We start from the raw sequence: 22502 nt of genomic DNA, 5'->3' as shown, positions 1-22502 counted from the left end.
CTCACTCCAGTTGTCCCAGTAAATTCACTACTGTGGAAATGGGCACTCTCCAGGTTGTCATTGGTTATTTAAAGGATTAAAAAAAGTGTTTTGGACTATGCCAGTTCTAGATGATAGCACACTCCAGCAAGTACCTTGTACAGAAACATTTAGAATCTCCAAGATTAGAAAACTTAAAATCTCTCTTGCCTTCAAATATTATTAAACACTTTGTGCTCAGTTCTGTGTGTCTTGTTCCTCTGTGCATTGTGTCCTGACTTGGCTCAGATGTAGAAACAAGAGTCAAGAGGGTGGAGAGAGCATGAACAGATGTTGTTGTGAGCGCAATTCGTTCTGTGCAGACAGATGCAGCTGTTTAGCTTGCTCTGCTGTTTTAAGTAAGGGCTGTTAAGAAGTGTAAAGTTTTTTTTGGCCAGCTGAGATGTGTCCACTGCCTGCATTCTTACCTGTCCGTGGTTCTGTAGCCCTCAGCCTCCACAGCCCAAGACTCCTGAGATTCCCTGGTCAGAGCAGGGCTCTGCTGTCTTTCACCTGACTGAAGAAACCTTCGACCACTTTCTGGAAGAGCACCCTTCAGTTCTGGTTATGTTCTATGCCCCATGTGAGTACTAAGCTGCTTATTGTTTGTCTCTTTAAAAGCACAACTGAGCCATTTGTTCAAACTCCCCGTTATCACAGATATTTCCTTTAAGAAACTGTGCTGTAATGCGCGGTTTGAAAATCGTTAGAACGTGCACTTCGGGGGGAAAAGCTGCTGCTGCTCAATGTCCGACCGATTGAGGTAGTTCAGGCCCCTGGTGAGGACGCCCCCTAGGGGCCTCTGTTTGAGCTCTGCCAGGCACATCCCACCGGGCAGAAGCTGCAGGCCAATCGAACAGGCATCTAAAGATTTAGGCATTTAGGCATCTAAATCTCCGGCCTGGCCTGGGAGTTCTGGGGAATCCCCAGGAGGAGCTGGAATATGTCGTGGAGGAAAACGATGTCTGGTGCTGCCGCAGGGACCATTACCAGGACAAGCAGAATGGAAATGGGTAGATGGGTACACAGTAAAAAGATGAGAAAAAGGAGTTGGTACTCTTTGCTCATATGGATGTCCTGAATCCAGTACAGGTGTACACAAGTATAGTGCCGTGAAACTATGTGAAAATATGCAGAACATCAGAAAATACTTTTTCACAGTACTGTATGCAGAAACAACACTGATTTTTGGGGGTTAGGGCTCTGTATCGCAGGTGGGGCACGGCGGCTGTACCCTTGAGCAAACCGCATGGATTACAGATTGTTTTCCTAATGGAGTTAGGGTCCAGCACACACAGTTGTATGAACTGCCACCAAAATGTGTCTGTAAAACAACAGCTAATTGCAACCTTGGTAAGTTATGAGAGAAAAATAAATGGACATTGATGGAAATTGCTGCCCATTTGCTGCAGTAGCACAACATGGGGTCTTTGCGTGAGTCAACGTGACTATGAGCACGTACATGTGTGCAGTTATACAGACCAAACCTAGGCTGTAGGCTAACAAGATAGAAGTCCATGAGACCAGAATACTGAAGCAATGATTGACATTAACCATCCTTGGCTGTCAGAGCTCTGAATGCTCTCCTGTTATTTAGAACATCGGTTGTATAATGTACCTTTTGAATGCAGGTAAAATTAGCCATGTAAAATGTACTGAATAATTATGGTAGTTGTTTCTAAGCAGGTACATCTAATTTAGTAATGATAAAGTAATGCATTAAACCCCCTGTTTGTTAATGAGGATGCTTCAGTGTTTCCATTTGAAACGTAGCAGTTAGAATTCCAAAGCAAAATTACATCCCTGGATTCCCCATGTCAGTGCTTTAGAAACAAAGTGCTTAGCTCCTCCTGTGGAGCCTTACCAGTGTAGGCAGTGCAGTTGTTTGCGGCTCGTGCTTTTAAAACAAAATATTTTTTACAGAAACTTCATGTTGTCTGCAGAACCACAGCCCAAGATAACTTAGTGCTTTGAGAGACATTTTGCAGGTTGGAAATATCGAGATCTCAACTTCCCTGTTGTCGGGAGGCAAAGAGGCGTGTTTCAGAGTTTCTCTTGGGTTGAATTCTGTGTTTAGCTCATATCACGATTCAGCTAATCATTCCTTCAATTCAGTAGACGCCGTGGCACATCGTCTTAGCTGAAATTTCCTTGTCTGTAATTTTCACATCATCATCGTTAAGGTAAATTAAAGAGAACAGATAAAGAGTCTTCTTCCAATTTGCCACCCGTGGGATCATGTCGTCAGAAAGCTGCCGCCTGTTGGAAAGACCTAAAAAAAAAGAAAAGCAGAGTATTTAAGGGCCATGTGCTGGAAAAATGCCTGCTGTGCTGTTTCAGGTAGATTTGGTTTATCAGGAACTCTCAATTGACTCGACAATTCCTAGTCAGACTGGCAGTGATTGGACTAGACAGGCCTGCACTTAAGTAAACAAGATCAAGCCTCCCACCTGGCAAATTACAGTGCTTCTCAATTTAGAAGACCATTAGAGAAAGCCGACGGCCTCTTACGATTATTTTTTTAAAGCTAATTTTAATACATTTTTCAGCCCAAGAGTGACCCGTGTTTCCAATTAAAATAGAAGCAATGCTCATCATGGGGAGATGCACACTTTTAAAACTGCCAGCTACTGTAGATAACCTACTTAATAACTTTTGTAAGTCCTTGCGTTTACATGGTGCTTTTCATCCAGAAGGGTCCCGAAGTGCATAGCCTCTTTCGCCCACCGCAGACAGACAACTCCCAGAAGGGTGAGAGGCAAAAACCCAGCTATGAAACTGATGATTATTCGTCAAGTTGGCTGATGCCTTTATCCAAAGTGACTGACAAATTATCGCACATTTGTATAGCTGGGCATCTTCCTGAAGCAATCTGAGTGAAGTACCTTGCTCAAGATTGCAACAGTGTGAGTACGTATCCCTGCCTTCCAGTTCTGACCAGGGTTTTTAGCCTGCGGGGCACCCACCTTGATGGGGAATGACGTGTCCTTTCTGGGGGTGTGAGACAGGCCAGATTTTTCTAGAAGATAAATCATCACAAACACAAGTTAAGCACAGGGCATACAAGGACAACTGCTTTGTTTTGTCATATGTTGGTATTTTAAGGTAAACTTAAAAACGCACGTGGAATTTTTCATGTTTTCTGAATTTTACTGTGAAATTAAATAAGTAGAGGAGAGTGAGTCTTAGATACAGTATATTCTTATCAGTTGAAACCCTATTAGAAGAAATCTCTGTTTGCTGCAGTTTGTTTACAAGTCCATGTAGGCGGCTGGAAAAGATCAAGCCTCTGTAAGTCCAGAAAACCCACAGATGTGGGGTATGAGTCTCCTATTCACAGAAAAGCAACAGTTACTTAAGGAGGCTGGCAGGTTCATATGACAGGATCTGTCAGGAGCAGGCTGGCCATTATAGACCTAAAGAGCTCTCGGGGTGCAGATGCAGTTTGATTCTGCTGAAAACATTCTTTTGTTCATGAATCCTGTGTTTTTATGTTGATTTCCAGTGTAGTACAGTTGTGGGGGGGAACAGGTGCTATGGAAATGTCAGGTAAAAGAAATGTGTACATTTCTGAAACAAGTCCTAAAATTGTCGCATTCATTTTGGTGTTACTGTAGTTCTTGTTCTGGGGCCACATTTAAAACATGTCAGGAAAACAAGACCCTGACACTTGTATTACTTAAGTCAATCTGCCCAAAAAATGTACAAAATCTTGGATAATGCCGAAATAATGTGTTGACTTCTGGCCTGTTTGTTTTGCAACACTGTCGATTCTTCTGAGTATTTGGGAATTTCATGGAAGCTGTTACAGGCCTGTGCATGCCGTAGTCGCTGAGGTATTTTGTGCTTGTTGAGCGACTGCATTCCCAGGGAACGTGCTGGAAGAGTTCTGTTTACACTCTGTACCTGACTTGAACCCTAAAGGGTGACATCAGAGTCACTGAGAGAAGAACTCAATCTGGGTTACACCAGCTGTGGGATTCCTCACAGCACGTTTGTGAAGCACAGTATTCTTTCATGCTTAGTAATACTTGTTTTGATTTTTCCTAAATCTTCTTAACTCTTGAGTGATGGGTAAAATTCTAGCCACCTGGGCTTAAATCGTGGAGTCTTGGGGTAAGACAGGTGGAATTCTAAATCCACAGTATTCATTTGGTTGCAATTCATGCAATTTTCTGCAAAGACAGCAGAAGAACAAGAAAAAACTATTTCCACGGTAAACAGGAAAGGGGGGTTATATTTGCAACCTTTTCAGTTTTATGCTGGCAGATTTCTGTTACAATAATCACAGAAGTTATGCAACGGACCATCAGGAAATGTAGTGTAAGTGCTACAGCTTTACCTCAGTGGACATAATGATGTACTTTATTTCTTCCAATGCCAACAGTAGCGGTAGAGCTCAGTTTAGCTGGAATACATTTGAAAAAGAGCTCCTTAGTTTGACTTACTGTAAACTTTATCTTGTAAAAACACTATTTTCAAACATTAGTAAGGGGTCTTCTAGCCATTGGCCAGACAGCTACATACAAATGCATTGAATGTAGAATTTCACGTGTACATTCTTTAACAAACATGAACAACATGAACATGCTTAATCCCACGTCAGTGTTCATGTACCCAAGGCCTGGAGGGTTGGATGAGTTTGTAGTGAGAATGTTATGAGGCTGACTTGTTCCAGACACCGGTTTGGGAGACATGAGGGTATATCTGCCTCAGGCTGTTTCCATCATTGTAAGATGCTGTTCCTCCATCCCTGCAGCGCGTCAGTTCAGTCACATTTTCCCCCCTGCCCCTCCTTCCTTGGTCAGCTGCCAGACAGTTGATGGAGCACATTGTTTGCAGCACCGGTGCAACAGGCGTACATCATGCATGAATTACCCCTTTTACACGAGAGGCCCTGGACGTCGGGCATTGGATTGCACTGGGTTACATTGGATTTACTCACCCTCACTGCCGGTAAAGGAAACCTCACAGGTTACGTTGCGTCATTCATTTGCTTTCCTGTGCTTTGCTTGCAGGGTGTGGTCACTGTAAGAAGATGAAGCCAGAATACGATGAAGCTGCAGAAGTCCTCAACAAGGACAAAGATGTGAGTCTCACTCATCTGGGAGGGATGTGCAGAACCTGCAGCACAAAGACCTCTTCAGTTATAAGAATAGGAACTGGGCTTATACGCACTCCGTGCATTAATGCTTGGCTCTGAAGGGGGGTGTGGGATTTCCTTATTTGAGTTTGATTAGCTGGGTGTGTCCGGGATATGTGGTAATAGCTCATTCTTGAGCCAGAAATAAGCCAATAAAATCAGCCGGGGCCATATGATTGTTTCAGTTATCTCATTCTGTTGCTGTCCTTGTAGGCTTCAGTTTGGACCTGCTACATGGCCTTCAGCCCAGTTCTCAAGTTCAAAACTACGGTTTTGCATTAGGTAATGGTGGTGCGTGAGTAAGCTCTGACACCCCTATCCCCAGAGTTCTCTGATGTCATTTATTATTCACTTTGTGCGCACACAAACATCTAGTTTTAGGCAGTGGAATTCGGGTCGAACTGGCGGAAGATGGGCTTTGTTCTGTAGACTGACTGCAGTGCAAAACTGATCTATTAGATCTACTTCACTTACTGTTTAGTTCTCCCCCACCACCCCAACTTTTCCTACCCCTCCAGTCGGCTTTAAATACCCTGAATGTGTGTGTGCTACATCCAGTACGTCATTGAATTTTGACCCCTTAAAAAAATAACCAAAAGTTCTACCTGTTGTGCTGCGGATCGTCATTGATTGGCGTGCCTCAGGCGACTGGCATGGAGCACAAAACGGAGCCTGGTCAAAATGTTAATTGCCCGGCTCGCCCTCCAAGCCCTCCTGTGTTCTCTTTGGGACTTTGTGCTGTGCCAGCAGTAGTAGTGCGTGCCACAGTCGACGATGCACAACATGGCATCCAGTGTCCCCTCAGTTCAGGTCCCTCCTGCTTCCTGTACCTGAGTTTCCAGTGCTGTTGGAACTTCAACTTCACATTCTATCTGTCATGCGTCATGCTTTACAGACATTTCTCCCTCTTCAAAGATTATTGACTCCACCCAGCTCAAGATCTGTGCCCCGAGGGAAAGAATATGTCATTTTTTCCATGTATTTATTGTTCAAGAGTCCAGGGGTCTTGGCAGCAGTGGACGCCACAATCCACAAGACCATCGGAGAGAGATACCACATCTCGGGATTCCCCACCGTCAAGTACTTCGAGAATGGAGAAGAGAAATACACCTTGCCACACCTGCGGAACAAAGACAAGATTATCGAATGGCTTCACAAGTAAAGAGTTTTGTTTTGTTTTTTTCCTTCTCCTCAAAGTCTTTAAAGAAAAAAAAGCCTTGCTCTTTTCTGCTCACCTCGGGTGAGCTCCCCAGATGAATGAAAGCGTGTCTGTTGAGCTAGAGCCAGCATTTCACATGTGTTTGTTGTCAGGTTTCTTTCGACCACTTGAGACAGAGTCTGCATTAGCGCAGGCCCTGAAGTCAGCAGTGGCTTAGTGTTGCAGGCTCTTACACATTTAAAGTGCCGCTCCCCTTCCCTAACTAAAACTATTGCATTAAAAATACCACTGGACCACTTATACTTGTATTAAAACAGTATAAAGGTTTCAGTTATTAATGTTTTTTTCCCATACACTTTTATTTTTGCATTTGTGATTTGTAACTTACCGTCTTTTTTCTAAAAGGAGCATAACCCCAAAAGAAAATCACTCGAATTGTATTTTTTTTCCCCCAAACGCCAGAATGAAAAAATTGATATCCGTAGTGGGGAAAAGCACGTCGGCTTTCCAGATCTCCGCTTTGCCATGAAATTGCATCGGCCGGGTTCGTTGGCAAGATCCCTTTAGAGCACGTCCCCGTTCGGCACGCTGGTGTGGCCTGGACGTTTTCAGCCCTAGATGACCTCTCGTTCCAGCTTGCCAGCCTTGTTTGGACCCTCCGTTGGGCTCTAGGGGATGCATCTGTAAAAGCCCATCAGAGCGAGTTACATCTCTGCAGAGCCTGATAGCACATTGCAACTCCAGCAACCTTGGGCTGTGGTTTAAAAGGCAAAGGGCTGGGAGACCTCGGCTACAAATGAAAACAACCTTGCTTTGATCCTGCTTAAGGTCAAATGTTCCCAATGAATTACATGCTCTGTAATTCAGCATGATAGTAATGTCTTTGTGTGCCTGTGCTCTGAATAATGACCTTGTAATATCGTTTGGCCTTTAAATGAACTGTGTAAGCGATTACAGTTTGCAAGATGCCAAAAGCACAGATGAGTGACCAGGAGAATATTTAATGTTGTGAATTAAAGATGAACAGAGGGTGGAACTTGTAAAGCATTACCGTTTTTGTTCCGTGAGGGAGAGGGGATCTATCTGACATTGCCCTCAAACAGAAGTGACAGACTGACGGCTTTAAAACGTCTATAAAAGAAATGGAACAATATAACACATTGTGACAATTTTCAGATTGCTGAATAAGACAAGTGCTACTCCATGAGCCACCCCGCTACCAGGAGTTCAGGCTTCTGTACCTGCTGCTGCTTTTATTATTTTCTGTTCCACTTTTTTATTATTTGATCTGCTTGACTGAAGAGTTAGGTTTCTGACTCAGTGATTCATGAATAACATAGTGCTTCCTGTGTAATTGTGCCTCTCGGATGCCTCATTAAGGCTAGTTCTTGACTTGGTGATGGAAAAGACCTCAGATTTTATAGTAAGTACTGTAGCACAGCTCTTTTATGAATCGTGTTCTCCAAGTAAATTTATTTTTTTATGTTGCTTAAAATTTTTAAAATGATTCAGCTATAACGTGCTCTGGCCGGTTTTAAAGCGTTTTTGCAGGCCATGTTTTTCAGCGGAATTCTGTTTCACGCAGGGCCTAATTACAGTGAGGGGTGTGGCCCCCTTCTCCCCAATTTCCTGTAGCCCACAGGCTCCACCTCCGCCAGAGCAGTCCTGGGAGGAGAAGCCATCTAGTGTGAGCCACCTGGGCACCGAGGACTTCAGAGAGGCGCTCAAGAAGAAGAAGCACGCTCTCGTCATGTTTTACGCCCCATGTAAGCAGTCCTGGCTTTTTAACACATCTTCCAAGTATGAATGTGTAAATACATGCATTTGTATTATTATTGCATGTAAGGGAGGTCACAAATGAGAGGAGTATAATAGGTTGCCATCAAGCCAGTTTGGTTCTTAACAGCCAGTTGATCCAAGGACCTCACCTGCCCACGTCTTGAGAGGAGCCAGGTAAGTCAGCCATCCCCGGTTGCTTGGAACGCAATGAGATTGCAAAGTGCCTGCCGGCTTTCTCCAGCCGGGCTCTGCCTGACCTGAAGGCGGGTTTGTTTTGTTTTTTTTTTCCCCCGTTGTGGATTGAACGCCTCCGGCCAAGAACTAGCGAGGCAGGGACAGCCAAGGACCAGCGAAACAACCAGCAGTGTAGTTCGGTTTTCCGATGTAAAGGCAGGCGTCTGCTTCCCTGTTGTCTCTGTTGGACGGAGTCTCCAGGGGCCTTTCCAATCTGTTCTCTTCCTGTTCTGTGCTCTTTGTTTTTCTCACTAGGAACTCCTGGGGCTACACTTGTTTTTGATATTTTAATATTCTCGCTGGGAATTAAGAAATATTGTATAGATAAGATTTTATTGTCCCCCTGAGGGTTTTTTTTTATGGACACCCAGCACTCCTGTACATTTACATAGAATGCAAACAAAAAAAAGAAGAAAAAAAACATTGCACATTATTCTATTACAAAAAATAGGAAAAACATTGCACATCAGTATAAAGTTACAGTATAACACATAACAACATGTAACATTTATAGTTATATATATAACATATACTGTATATGGTGTTGATTAGCTTACAGCAGAAAACTGTCACACTTTATGTAATTAAATAACCAGAAGATATGAAACATTTGTCTCTTATATGATTGGCATTCATTTATTTTTTTCTGATGTGTCATCATTAACTCAGTAGGATTATTCCCTTTATAGTTTGGAATATTTTAAAGCATAATTGTGTTTTTGCTCTAGATAAATATGCATTGCAGTGTTAACTGCTGATCATTGGCGTTTATACCACAAATAGCATCTAGTTGAAAGCCCACTGAGATGAGCCTCAGTTGTTTCACAATTGCTCAGACATTTCCCCAGCATAAAGACAGAAGCTTGGAGTTAAGGTCAAGCAAATGCTCAGATAGAAGGGGAACATTTTTTTTGTTTTGAGTACTACTTCTCATTTTTTGCCTCTTAAACTAAGTGCAGTGAAAATTGCAGATTTTTCATTAATATGAAGAAGCAGAAATGATGAAGTAACGGTAAAATGAAGACGTTTTCCTTGAGTCAACATATTTACAAAGGAGAGTATTTCAGATGTTGTATTGGATTGTAAAGGCAAATATATACAAATGCTGGAGAGTATATAGACTTTTGAGTTTTAAGACATAACACATTTTAAATATAAACAGACTGTTAGGTTTTTATATAAAAAAGTACAGTCATTCATAAATCTCACTTTTTAAAGTATGAAACCATATGTGGTTCCACAATTAAAATGTTCATGCAAGATTGTTATATCATTCTACAGTACATCCATGATCTGTATTTATTAGTATGTAGCTTTTAGTTATACTGTATGTTGCTTCCTAGTAAAGTCTCCTGTTTACCACACAAGTGAGCAGGTAAAAAGTGACTAGTGCTTTCAGTATGCATTTCTTTGAATAAAAAGCAGTGATGCTTTATGAAGAAATGCATTTGTGCAAGTTTCAAATTTAAAAAATAAAAGTAGTTTGAACGGGTGTCATTCAGTTTCATTTTCTGTTCTTTTTTGTGTTCTAAAATGACATAAATGACACTGGAGAATCTGCCAAGTTAATTATACAAAGAGCTTAAAGGATTCGTCTTCAGATCACGTAGGTCTTTCAGCAGTCTTTCCGCTTGTGTTAATGGAAATACTTATTGGACACTCAGACCTAAAACCACACTCCTGCCACAATGGAGGATACAAGCATTCATTTTGAATACAACATCTGGAGGAAGATGCAATTTGGGATTCTTGTTTAACTCATGTATATCAGCGTTTGGCCGTTTCATTACGATAATCTTTTCAGGTGTTAGAATTGTCATTGTCTTCAAATAGCGACTGGCTGTTCACAGAAATGAGCTCTGCATGCACTGCTGTGTAAGGCAATCTAATCATGATGATTTGGGTTTTTTCTCATCTTCTGAAAGCATTTTCAAATTAGTTTTAGGACTGTGTAGTGCAAGAATAAGCATTTAGTGAGTGCCTAAGCAATTTTAGTAAAGCCGGAACTTAAGGTTGAGTTCTGGGTAATGAGGCAAGTCCAGATTGACCTGACATACTGCTGGAAAGCTGCCTGGTATTAAAAAATAATAATAATAGAAAAAAAGCTATGCATTCAATTATTCATAATAACGCTCATGGTCCACAAATTATGAACTGTACTAGGTCACGTAGTCAAGCTTTGCTCGAACGGTAAAGTCAGATGTTCAGAATCCTCTGATGAAATGCCTATTAGTCCTGCAGTGATGGAATTAGCATTCAGTGGTAATTTTTGCTTGATAAATTTAATCGCTTGGCACGGACCGTCAGTTTGGTGCCACAACGATTTTATTATTTGGGCATCATTCTTATGTTCTTTCAGATGCTTATGGAGTTTCTATTAATCAGAGTATTTGAAATGCAGGAAGAAGCACCATATTGAAATTGTAGTAATGCAGGGGAGAAGACAGGAAGCCAATTAAGACCTCCCAAAAAATCTTATGATAAGTAATTTGTTCTGTGTACTCAGTATTGATGGTCGATAATGAATATTTAGTACCTTAGTCCTTGGCTTGGTTTCAGAAATGTAGTCTAAAGAAGTGTAGGTAATTCATCAGCTTCGCCGAGTCTTTAAACCAAAGGGGGGTTAGTGCAAGACTGATGGGAATGATGTAGCCGATTTTTGAATGCGAATTGCACTCGGTAGCAAAACCTACACTGTTTGTTAAATGGTCCAGGATCATAAGTACAGCACTGAAGGGTGGATTGTACAGATATGTGCAATGTCAGTTCTAAAAGTAATAAATCCCTCAAGCCAAAGCACAGATCTGAGCTACGCCTGATCAGTTGCTATATGTAACAATTCAGGAGTCTCTGGCACCCAGTTCTGTGATTCTAGAATGTACAGGGAGGTCCATTTATGAAGGCAAAAAGAAAATTGTGTTGGAGGAGGTGAAACAAAAAGAGCAGGTATTAATAATTATTTAATTTATTAAAAGGGCAGTTATTAATGCTTCGTGACTCAAGGAGAAGGATGAGCACAGGTGGTAGGGCTCCACCGTTCCTCCTTCACAGCCCAGGTCTGCCTCTCACGACTTCCTGCAGGAAGCAGGACAGTAACCTCACCTCTGGCTATAAGGACCGTGGCCTCAGCCTTTCCCTGGCATCACACTGAGCTGTGTGTGGAGGCGCCATGCAGACTGGTCCTTCTACCAAGGCTCTCTGAGCCCCTCATCCCTGTTGGCAAGCCTGGCATGGGCTTGGTGCACCCTGGTGTGCTTGTGACAGTGACCGAATAGGGTCGTGAAGGGCAGGTAGTAAACTGTGATGCCTGTAGGGGCCTCCTTGTCTGTGTCTGACACTAAGTCCTCTGCTTAAGTATTACTTAAAATTGTCAGCTGAGGCATTTAAGAAAGTCCATGTAATTGGCTATAGACTCTTGGTCACTTGTCAGATTGTTTTTCTTGTGTCTGTTACTGAGTGGCATTTTCCATTACCAATATTCCTTTTACAGTATCCAAGTTTTTTTCTTGATTAAATTCCACTGCTCATGACCTTGATGATTACAGACCTTTACCACGAAAGACCTGTTTATGAAGGTTTGGCTCTAGAAACTGACAGATAATCGAGTTTGGTGTAGTGGAAACTTAACTTCAAAGGTACTCTCAGCAGTTCGTTTTCTTTATCCAGTTTTTTTGTCATCTAATATACTCGCACACAGGAAGATGAGAAAAGTTTTTTCTTTATAGCCGATTTCCACACGTCCCCATGGGCAGCGTTCTCCGTGTGCAGAAACTATTGTCCACAAATAATAATAACTGGTTCACTGTTAATGTAAATTGGATTGGTAATAAATCTGCAAATATACATATCTTCATTCACGCTTCTGTCTTTCAGGGTGTCCACACTGCAAGAGTGCTGTCCCTCACTTCACTGCAGCAGCTGAGGTCTTCAAAGAAGACCGGAAGGTGATGATCTCTCCAATTAATGGTTCTTTCTTAAATGCAGTGACCCTAATTATTAAACATTGGACTTTTTTTACACTAATGTGTTACCATGACATAAATATAGTCATTTCTGATTTAATTTTCAAATGTGTGTGTGTGTATATATATAAGGTATCAGGTGCATTCATGGGTATAAATCTATTCATCTTGATTGCTGTTGAATATCTTTTGCGATTGTGTTTAGTTAGTATTTGTATTATAGTGAAGGTTTTTTGATTCAGGCCATTATTCTCACATGGAAGCCTGATTAATTAGGCAATGTGTTACAGCATCCTAACACTTCAGACTCATGGAGATTACCTTGTTTGTAAATGTGAGGACCGTAAGGAGTCTTATTGTTTTCTTAAGAGAAATGGTCTCCTAGGACCTTAGGATTCCTCTTATCTTGCCACAGCAGACATAAGAAAATTCAGTGAGCTTGCCTGCTGCTTAGATATATTTAAGGAACAGAAGATTGTCCTCCTGGAAATGTGTGGAACTGAACTTGCCTGAACTCCATAGTCCCTCTGCCCATTGAAAAAGAATGTCAGGTTTTAAGGTCTTTTTAAGTGCACTTGGGAGTGATTCAAAGTGTTCTTCGAGCTCTTAAAAGCACCACCTGCTGGATCCGTGTGATTAATTCACGGCATGCAAGGAAGGGCTGTTCTTTGCAAAGATTATTTATCATGGCTATGAAGCACGTTCGTCCTTAAGTTGTGAATTTAAAAATGAAGAAAGCGCATATCCACATCTGGTGAGCGTCACGTATGAGTGCATCATTTTTTGAGGTTAGCACAATATATTGGAGAGTGGATGAGAACAGTGATTTATTTTGTATGAAACGTTTTCAAAAATGTGAGTTGGAAGTTGACCAAAACAATCCAACTGGGCTGAACACTGCAGCTGTTGCCAGAACTAATGTATCATGGTACACAACAAGACACTGAGATGATCAGCCATGTAGCTGGACAGACTGAAAGATAAAATGGAAATATATTTTTGATTAATTTTGGATGTACATCAGTATAGTAAAAACCGTGAAACTTAATATTTAGAAGATTTAGAAGTTGTGCACTTCAACTTTTAAGGACTTTAGTACTTAATATAATCCACTTCATCCTTTACTTTGACCTCTGTTCTTAGCCTGGTCTGTGATGCTTGTCTGCAATCCCCACTGCTCCAAGGTGAAAGCTGCTGTTCATATTAACCCCTGTTGTGAACTGAGCTGTAGTCTATTGGCAGACACTGAGCTGAGAGACCTAAGATACAGTACATAAGCTACAGATATTATAGTGGGAAATCAAAGTCACCATGATAAAATTGCTCTGTTCTTAAAATTTCTAGCTTGAAGTACTATTATAGGTTTTTTTAAGGATGGTGGTTAGGTTATGGATTGAAAAATGGACTAATGATAATGTAGAGTGATTGATTTAAAGTTATGTTACGTCTGTATTTTATTGAGAAATTGCTTTGGAGTGAATGCAGATTTCTTATTTGCTGCACTTAAATATGCATTCAATAGTGGTAGACTTAAACCTTTAAAGATTTGTTACTTTAAAAGTCACTTCTGTAATTACTTTTGTGTCCTGAATGAACATTGTCCAAAAATGTAGATCATTTTTCCCTTTTCACCTGAGACTGGTAGATCCACGTCTTTTAACCCGTTTTCTCCTTAAAGCAAAGTTTACCCCCATTTCTCCTTGAGCTGGCAAACAAAACAGCAATAATGGAGCAGTGAGTCACCCGCTTTTAAAATAGCCACTTTTAAATAGACACCCAACCATTATATTTTTAGATGTGTTGTGGTATCGAGCTCATTGTCATTTTTCTATTGCAATCCTAGATCTCCTAAGATGAGCTGTCTCGTGAATTGTTGTAGTATTAGTTCTATGCTGATAAGAATCTATTCCTATTAGAAGAAGAGAGTGGCATGCCCTGAAATTGGAACCCATTACATAATATATGGATAGTTGCAGCAGATCCTAAATTAAAAAAAATATTGACTTGTGTGCATTATTAGCTTTTGCAGTGATTAATTCCCAATGCATTACCCCCTTTGCATTCCTCATGAAAACTGCTGCAAAGAACTCCACTCGACCCCATCTAGAATCTGTGGTGTGATTGTTTCATTATCAGTTCGTCTGATTGGCAAAACAACGGTCAGTCGAGGTTCTGTTAAGAACTGTCTGGAACTCTGTGAATAATAACAAGTCTCCTGCTTTATTACTGTCATATGCTTCAGTTTGAGTGGATCTTTAAAGATGGAGTAATAGATCATACTTCACAGCAGAGCATTTGGTAAGAACCACAGCTTTAACAGATATTTACCTTTAATCTCACACATTTTGCCTGTTAAAATAGTACAGTTTTGCACATAATGAAGGGGTATTTTGTAGACTTTGAGACCATGACATGCCGGTGCTTCATTCACTATGTTTTGCTTGTCCTTTGAATCAATATTTTGACACTTATGTGACACTTTTATACATCTCTACTCATTATACGTCTCACAGAAGATATGTGCCAGTAAAAGTGCATGGTCAGTGGTCATGACAGCACAGTGAGGTTTTGAAATCAAACCCCTTTTAAGGGTGAGCAAAAGGTTGCTAAGACTGAAAGGCCTTGAAGGTCTTAGGTTTTCGGTAGCTCGTTAGTTTGTTATATTTCTGGGAAGTGGTTTGGTGAGAGAGGTGCTACAGAAATCTATCAGGTGGTTGTTCTTTAGCTTGCAGTAAATGTATTGCTTTATGATGGTTCCCTTGAGCCAGACTGATGGACTACATTATACAACTATAAACAGAATTATAAGTGGGGTTTAACTAGTGCATTGCATAATTTTAACATCAGTTTCTTTTATTTGAATTGTTCCTTATAAGCAAATATCCTAGCATGTTTTGGTTTTTTAAATTGTTTTTATACATTGTCTGGAACAGTTCTAAGATGAGTCAATGTAAATGGCAAAGCCCCATTCATAGGTTGTTTCTTCTAGGTCAGGGTCATCTATCTGATGTGACCAGAGGACATTGTTTTAAATCTGTCATGTCTTACTCTGCATTTACCTACTTTAAATTTCTTTAGCCTGGTGTTTTCCCAGACTAGAATAGTGGAAGAATCGTTTTGTGCTTCCTTTGACATTCCCAAATTGCTTTTCTGTTTGCATTAACCATGCAAGTAAAGATCATATGTAGTTAGGAAGTGTATTAGGTACCAAAGACCCTAATACAGTTCCATCTGGTATTCCACACTTCAATTAGTACAGTAGCACTCCAATTCATCTTCTCTCCCCTTATCACTACTGTTTCCTATGCATTACGTGGTTTGTGATCCATTAACAAGCCTTGCCTTTGATTAAGAATCAGAACATGTGAAACTTCATCAATTTTTGTTTTATAAGTCTGAATTTACGATAAGTCCTTCCTGCATGCACAGAACTACTGTTATATGTTCAAAGGAGATCGAAAACGCTAAACAGGATCTGCCTTTCTAAACTCATATTGCCCATTCCTAATGAGATTACTTTAATACCACATAAAATTCTTCTAGATTCAGTCTAACTCCTTCTACAACGGTACACATCACAGAAATAGTTTATAGTTGACTTTTTTGCCCCTCTTTCTGTGGGTAGTTCCCCCATCATAGGGTACAGCTCAAGGACTGGGTGACTCTTACAGCATGCTAACCTAAGGTTCAGGAATAACATCCCTAATTTTTTGAAAATATAACAGCTGGCATGTTTCAGTTTCTGTCACATTGACATTGCTGAAACTGAACACTTTCCTGGGGGGATGTTAAAAGTAATTTCAGTCCTTGTGTTGTGTCTTTTCAGTTTTATTTTCATGGCAATAGACAGATCCATTTCATGTTGCATGACCTGGGGTGTCATTTACTGCTCTGCTAATGTGGGTGTGTCTCCTCTCCTGAATGCTGTTCCTTGTTTTTTGGTTCCCAAACGCTGCTTTTCAGAATTTGGAGTAGTGAAAACCAGTCCTGGAGCAGTGAAAACCTGTTTAAGGTTGTGTTAAGCAGTGACAGTGTTAAATTAGGAATCTGTCTCTGGTCAGTTGGCAGGCATGCTATTACTGTATATTGTAAAGGAACAAGTGATAGGTTTATTCCATGCTGAAAGGAGAAGAAAGAAAAGATGTTTTATTTCTATTACCTATTACTTGTTCCTTTGCAGCCTACACGTGCTGACACAGCTACCCACCTGAACTACTTTTATATTGTATATTCCACTTTGCAACAAAATAGCAATTTTAAGAGATTAAAGATTACGAGTACAGTGTGTGGTGAATTTGTCACAAATACAAATTCCATCATGAAAATTACATTGTAAAACAAAACCCTAAAGGATTTTGTAGTGTTATGCAGATAACACTGCCTGGGCCACAGACGAGAAATGCATTTCACAGAAAAAAAAATAAAACATTAGCGCAAGATGTACTACATACTGTATAGGAACAAGTAATAGGTTTATTCCATGCTGAAAAAAAGAAGAAAGAGAACACAACGTTTCGGCCGTGGAGCCTTCTTCAGGTCCTCACACCTGAAGAAGGCTCCACGGCCGAAACGTTGTGTTCTCTTTCTTCTTTTTTTCAGCATGGAATAAACCTATTACTTGTTCCTTTGCAGCCTACGCATGCTGACGCAGCTACCCACCTGAACTACTACTACATACTGTATATACTGTATATACTATACTGTACCGTAAATGTTTTTCCCCCCAAAGATAAGTAAAGCTTTTTTGGAGTGGGTTTTGTGAAATACTGAGGGTCCTGCATTCAATTTATGGAAAAGGAGCTGGCCTTTTGGAGTTGCAGCTAGAGTCCACCAACAGCTTGCTTTTTGTAAGGGAATCTGTAGTTCAGACCTGTTCCTTCCACTGTGTGTCAGGTTGCCTATGCAGCAGTGGACTGCACGAAAGGACAGAACCATGATCTCTGCAAGCAAGAAGGAGTGGAAGGCTACCCAACCTTCAACTATTACAACTACGGCAAATATGCTGAAAAGTACACCGGCGAGAGAGGGGTGAGTTCAGCATCGCGTTCCAAAATGTCTCATCCACCTGGAAAGACCTTCTTCTGCAGAGCTTGAATGAAATATCTAGTTATAATGGAAGAACCATTGCTATTATGTTGTGTGCGAATGACAGTCATATACGGCAGAAACGTTGACCATTCCCGTGGAGTGGTTTCTCTGTTCAGGAAATCGTGTGTGGCAGTGTAGAGAGAATGACAGGCTTCAGAGCATTCTAATTTGGTGGCAGCACTTCACAGAGTAGAGATGGGGTGAAGATGTTGTTAAATAATAAATACCCAATATTTACACAAAATGGCTTTCCAGTGCATGCCATGGAACGCAATCAAGAATAGTTATCGCCGCTGACCTGGAAGCAAAGACTTGAGAATAAGAGTCCCAGGGACTTAATCGACATGAGAATAATCCAGTTAGTTAGGCACAGTCGCCCAGGGCGCATTGCTGCATTGGAATCAAGGAGGTCACAGGGGTGGATTACAAATGTGCCTTGAAGCAAAACTGTTGGAAGTGATTATGCTGTGCTCCTGCTATTCAAACTTGAGGTGCACCGTGAGCATGGTGTTGCATTTCTGTCTGCTGCCCAGTAAATTCTCTTTTCGACATAAGATTTTCAGTTTCATTTTCTTATGAATGGAGAAGCCGGATTTGTACGCTGCAGCTCAAAACATAAGAAAGGATAAAAATGAGAGCAGTTCCTTCATCTTATCCTGCGTATTTGATTGCTAGTAGCATGTTCTGAGCATCTCATCCTGCTTTGTTTTTGCAGGGCACCTTGGGCAGCTAAAATGTGGTTAATTAGCTGGTAGTAAATAAGCATGGTTAATTTAGTGTTTAATTATAATTCGCAATAATAACTCTTCATAACTTAAAGAAACCAGGTTCACTTGTTTTCCCCTCCACTCTTCATCAGGAGGAAGGTTTTGTACGCTTCATGAAGACCCTTCGAGGCAAGGACCAGGAAAAGGTGGGAAAGAGGAAAGACGAGCTTTAACATCGTGGTACTGGGAGGAGGGACCCTGCCTTTGCACTGGGAGATAGGCAGAGCCCGTCCTTCACCACTGGAGCCAGAGACTTCACACCTCGCCAAGACACATGTTTTATACAAATGAGCAGTTTGTGAAATATTTCTAAGACTATCCGACCACTTGAGATTCTTTTTTTACAAAAATGATTTTTTGTCAGAAAACATGCCATTTCCCCGAAACACCGTGAATGACTGCAGTTCTGGAATTCTACACTTTACCTATGCAATACTTATTGTTCCCCACTCTTGCAGTCACTAACTTTTAACCCATTTAACGGAGGTATTCTGTGATTGAAGACTCGGTCTTCATCGTTGGCGTGTACCCTGCGCAAAGCCATTTCCTTTCACGTCCGTCTGAAGAGCTCTTCGATTTCTAAGAGGAACAACAAATGCAAGTTACACATTCAGAAGATATTTTGTATCTTGACCTAAAAAAATGTACATACACATCAAGACTCAAAATAATTGTGGCCTTAAGTTTTAAAGTCTGGAGGTATCCCAAACATTTGGTATGGTTGCATAAATAGCAGTGAATCAAGAAAAGGTCTTTTAACTGTGAGGAAAAAACAGTCATCTGCACTGGTTTTATTCAAAACTGGGTGTTTAATTTTCTTTCCCCGTGTTTCATAAGCTGTTGTGAAAATGATGACAAACGCTTAAAAGTCAAGTGGTGTCACATAGACAAAGGTTGAATATTTTGCAGTAGGGTCTTCCAGATCATAGGGGGAACTATGTAGGCACACCTCTACCTTTCTCACACGAGCCCCTGAAAACCCTGTTTCTTCTTTGCAAGTTTTGGTGAGGGGAAATTGAAAGAGCTGCTTTTTTCTCGAGCGACTCACGCTTACTGCTGGTCTTGAGAAGAGAGATTAAATTGAGCTCTGCCAGACCATCTTTTAGCCCACATTGGTCCACAGCATGTGTGTTAAACGCACCTTCTCTTTAGGAGTCTATTACAGTGATGTGTACCACTGAGGAAGGGGGAGAAGGCATGTTAATTCCCTGTAGCAGGGCCACCAAAACTATGCCCCAAATTGCCTGTGACTTCTTCCTTCCTCTGCTTCTCTCAGGCAACTGTGTTCTGTTTAACTCAGATTTCTTTTGTCTTTTACTTGGCTATTTTAACTCTAAATGGATGCACACTTACTGCAAGTTACTGCAAATTTCAGTACTTGGTTAAGGGAATTAGAAAATGATTTGGTAATTATATATAGACCGTTTATGCCCTTCCACAGAGTTCAGACAGTTTTTTTTTTACAGTGAAGTTAGCAGGTTTGACACTGCAGTGGAAAAAATCTCAGTAATTCAAAATCGGCATAAAATTAGCAGCTGGTAATATTCATGTGTCCTGTATCCAGACTTAATTCTGTAGAAACTGGACACACCTGTTTTACAGGGAGCCAAGACAAATTCACTAACAAAACACTGTTGTTAATGAAATGTGCCAGTTTGCTCTCTGACGTTTTGTACTGGAAAAATGTCCCTCACAAGCATGGCAACCTTATCGGCAGCACGTGCTTTGGAATGGAGAGTAAAAAATCCAGGTTTTCCAAAGTATTTTTCAAAGTTGTCCAGCAGCGATCAGAGCAGAGATCCTGCAGATGCAAAGTCAAAAGCCTTTTTTGTATTTTCCAAAGAGCTTCTTTAAATAAGTCAGGGCTAGTGTTTTCTTTCACTCTACCATTTCCTCTGTCCTGTTCAGGGCATTATAGTCCCCTGGGATGCATATTTCCAATAGCAAATATTGCAGTCAGCACCAGAGTTTGTGTGGAGATGGTGGAAGTCCCTAGTCCTACAGCACAGTTGTAAGATAAGAGGGATTTTAATAATTGAGCCATTATTATCTCTGTGGTAACTTTAACACTGTGTTTGCATCTCCCAGCTAAACCATTATAAATATCTAATGTACTTTCTGTAACAGCATTTGTCTTTTATTATTCAAGAGTTTGGTTTCACTCATTAAATAAAGTTCTCAGGGACACTGAGAGGTGATTAAAGGAAACTAGTGTGGTGTGATTTGCATTCCACTTGGATGTACTTGATCCAAGTTGAAGAATTAAGAATTGTTTACACTTGTATGTGAAATGTGATATAAAAATAAGAGGTGTGGGAGTTGTTTTCCTGTGCCAAATCAGGGCTCTACATGTAATAACCCAGTGATATCACATCTCTTGTGTATCTTTAAAGAAATGTGTGAACAAATCCTTGTGCTGTGATTATGTAGGTGATTTACACACTCAGTTCACATTCTGTCCCAAATGTACTTACAGTAGCTTTTCTCTGTTGAGATCTGTTGTGCGTAATGATTTGTTTCTGTATTAAACAGTTTCCACGAAATTCGGTGGAAGAATTCTGAAATGAAAAAAAAACAGGGTGTTTTTTTAGAAAGAAAATGCTGTTGTATTCCAAAGTTTTCAGAACACTAGGAACTTGTCACACTAATACCAAGAAGTCAGTTTTGCCTATTTTGGCTTTAACTGTTTAGCCATATGTACAGTTTGGGCCCAATCACCGAAGCCCCCCCAAAATAAAAGATACAAATTTAAACGAACTGTGTTTGTGGTTTTTATCAACTGAAAGACTACTGTTACTGAAGAATATAAACATTTTATTGAAACATGTCACCTCAACGTTATAAAAAATGTATAGCATGTTAACACTCAGATTAACAGATTATTTATTTTTTATATAAAACGTAAGAAAGAAACCAGTATTCAATTCTGATTTTGAAGTTTAGCTTGATTTTCAGCCTTCCTCCTGGCTGCTTTGAATGGAATTCGTGAGGCGTGAGTTACACTGTGAAATGGCTCCTGTATACTGTAAGTGTGTCCTGAAATCTCAAACTCGGCAGTTTTTTTTTAAGGGGATGTAAAGCATAATGCGAGTCCCAGGGTCCAAGAAGGCGCCGATGCGCTGTGTTGTCATTTACAGCGGTTGTGTTGCCAGGTTTGCTGCAGTGGGTCTGCTTTCACTCACAGCTGTGACAGAGCTGGGAGCTGTGTGGCCAGGACTGGGGAGACCACAGAGGGTCAGGAAGCTCATCGGGTCCAGTTCCATAGGGTTGGTTCTTCTTGCACTTTCTGGGCCTTGATGAGGCGGGAGCCCCCACAAGCACCGCTGCAGGCGCTGGGCTTCTCGGAGACGAGATGCTGTGAAAGAGGACTCTTCTGTCAGGAGGGGGGCAGGACTGGCTGGTTCTTCGATTTCCCAGCACTGGAACGGAGGGCGAGTTTTGATGTGGTTATTTTCACTGCGTTGTCATGCACTGGAGACTGTGACGGCCTGTGTATGATGACTGTAATTTTGGAATTGAGGCTGTCCAGTGACAACAGGAAAAGCAAGAGATGGTTTCAATGGCCTATTTTTGTAGAAAAAAGAGAGAACAAATAATGGACCTCTTGACCAGCATGTTTCTTGTTCTTCAAAAGGGCTTTTCATAGATACAAACATGCAAGGATTGCCTGCAGATTGAGATCCGTGCTGCTTTTTTCATTAAGCTTGCTAAAGAACTAGTGTTGTTTAGACCAAGTATTTAATATAAGTTATATCCACGTAATGTCAACATGCAAAAAAAAATTGAAGTGTGGAAAACACTGTAATTTCACTGCTGATCCTGTTAGAGTCCATAACACCAGAAAACATCAGAGAGATTGCCAAATATTCTTTGGTGCATAGGCTTTATCAAGAACACATTTACTGTAGATGTGATACCTTTAAAAATCTGGATCCATATTTCCAGTGTAAGTACATTTATTACCATGCTTCTGAGTATGTAGTCACCGGTATGTTTTCTTTTCAAATAGATGCTCAATAATGACTTCATATTCTAATTCATAAATGTCATGTCTAAAATTTTCCGGAATGTCTGAATCATGTTTCTTTTTTGGTCATTTAAGGACGTCTTCAGACGAAGTCGATGGATAAAATGGAGAACTATTTCATGAGCAATGTGGATATTTAGTATAATATAGATACCTTGCTGGGTGTAAGTCATTCATCTCAAGCTCTGTCGGACATTCCGAACTCCTGTTTAACACATTGTATGCAGTGTTCAGCTATGGTAGTTATTTGATTAATGGCCCAGAATGTGAATATAAATATACAATCAATCACAATTAGATTGAAGGAGATATTGCAGGACCCAGC

At 40.7% G+C, this 22502-nt stretch overlaps 1 protein-coding gene and 1 long non-coding RNA gene across 2 annotated transcripts in view; one reads left to right on the top strand and one right to left on the bottom strand.

The window, feature by feature from the left end:
- Positions 1 to 20903, top strand: part of pdia5 (protein disulfide isomerase family A, member 5) — a 47441-nt gene extending 26538 nt beyond the window's left edge. The window contains exons 11-17 of the mRNA XM_088606118.1: positions 465 to 601; positions 5037 to 5107; positions 6156 to 6319; positions 7956 to 8086; positions 12207 to 12277; positions 17189 to 17323; positions 18243 to 20903. Coding sequence (XP_088462244.1) covers positions 465 to 601; positions 5037 to 5107; positions 6156 to 6319; positions 7956 to 8086; positions 12207 to 12277; positions 17189 to 17323; positions 18243 to 18323 — 790 coding nt within the window. The 3' untranslated portion in view covers positions 18324 to 20903. The remainder of the gene's footprint in view (positions 1 to 464; positions 602 to 5036; positions 5108 to 6155; positions 6320 to 7955; positions 8087 to 12206; positions 12278 to 17188; positions 17324 to 18242) is intronic.
- Positions 596 to 6162, bottom strand: LOC148649437 (uncharacterized). Its single transcript, XR_015926353.1, has 4 exons — positions 5767 to 6162; positions 4964 to 5142; positions 2985 to 3037; positions 596 to 2290 (listed from the first exon to the last, which is right to left on the bottom strand). It is a non-coding gene; the product is annotated as an uncharacterized LOC148649437 (long non-coding RNA).
- Positions 20904 to 22502: the final 1599 nt, after the last annotated feature.

Source organism: Lepisosteus platostomus, chromosome 14 (genome assembly GCF_059453375.1).
Source record: "Lepisosteus platostomus isolate fLepPlt1 chromosome 14, fLepPlt1.hap1, whole genome shotgun sequence".
Taxonomy (NCBI): domain Eukaryota; kingdom Metazoa; phylum Chordata; class Actinopteri; order Semionotiformes; family Lepisosteidae; genus Lepisosteus; species Lepisosteus platostomus.
This window is presented reverse-complemented; position numbering and strand designations above follow the sequence as displayed.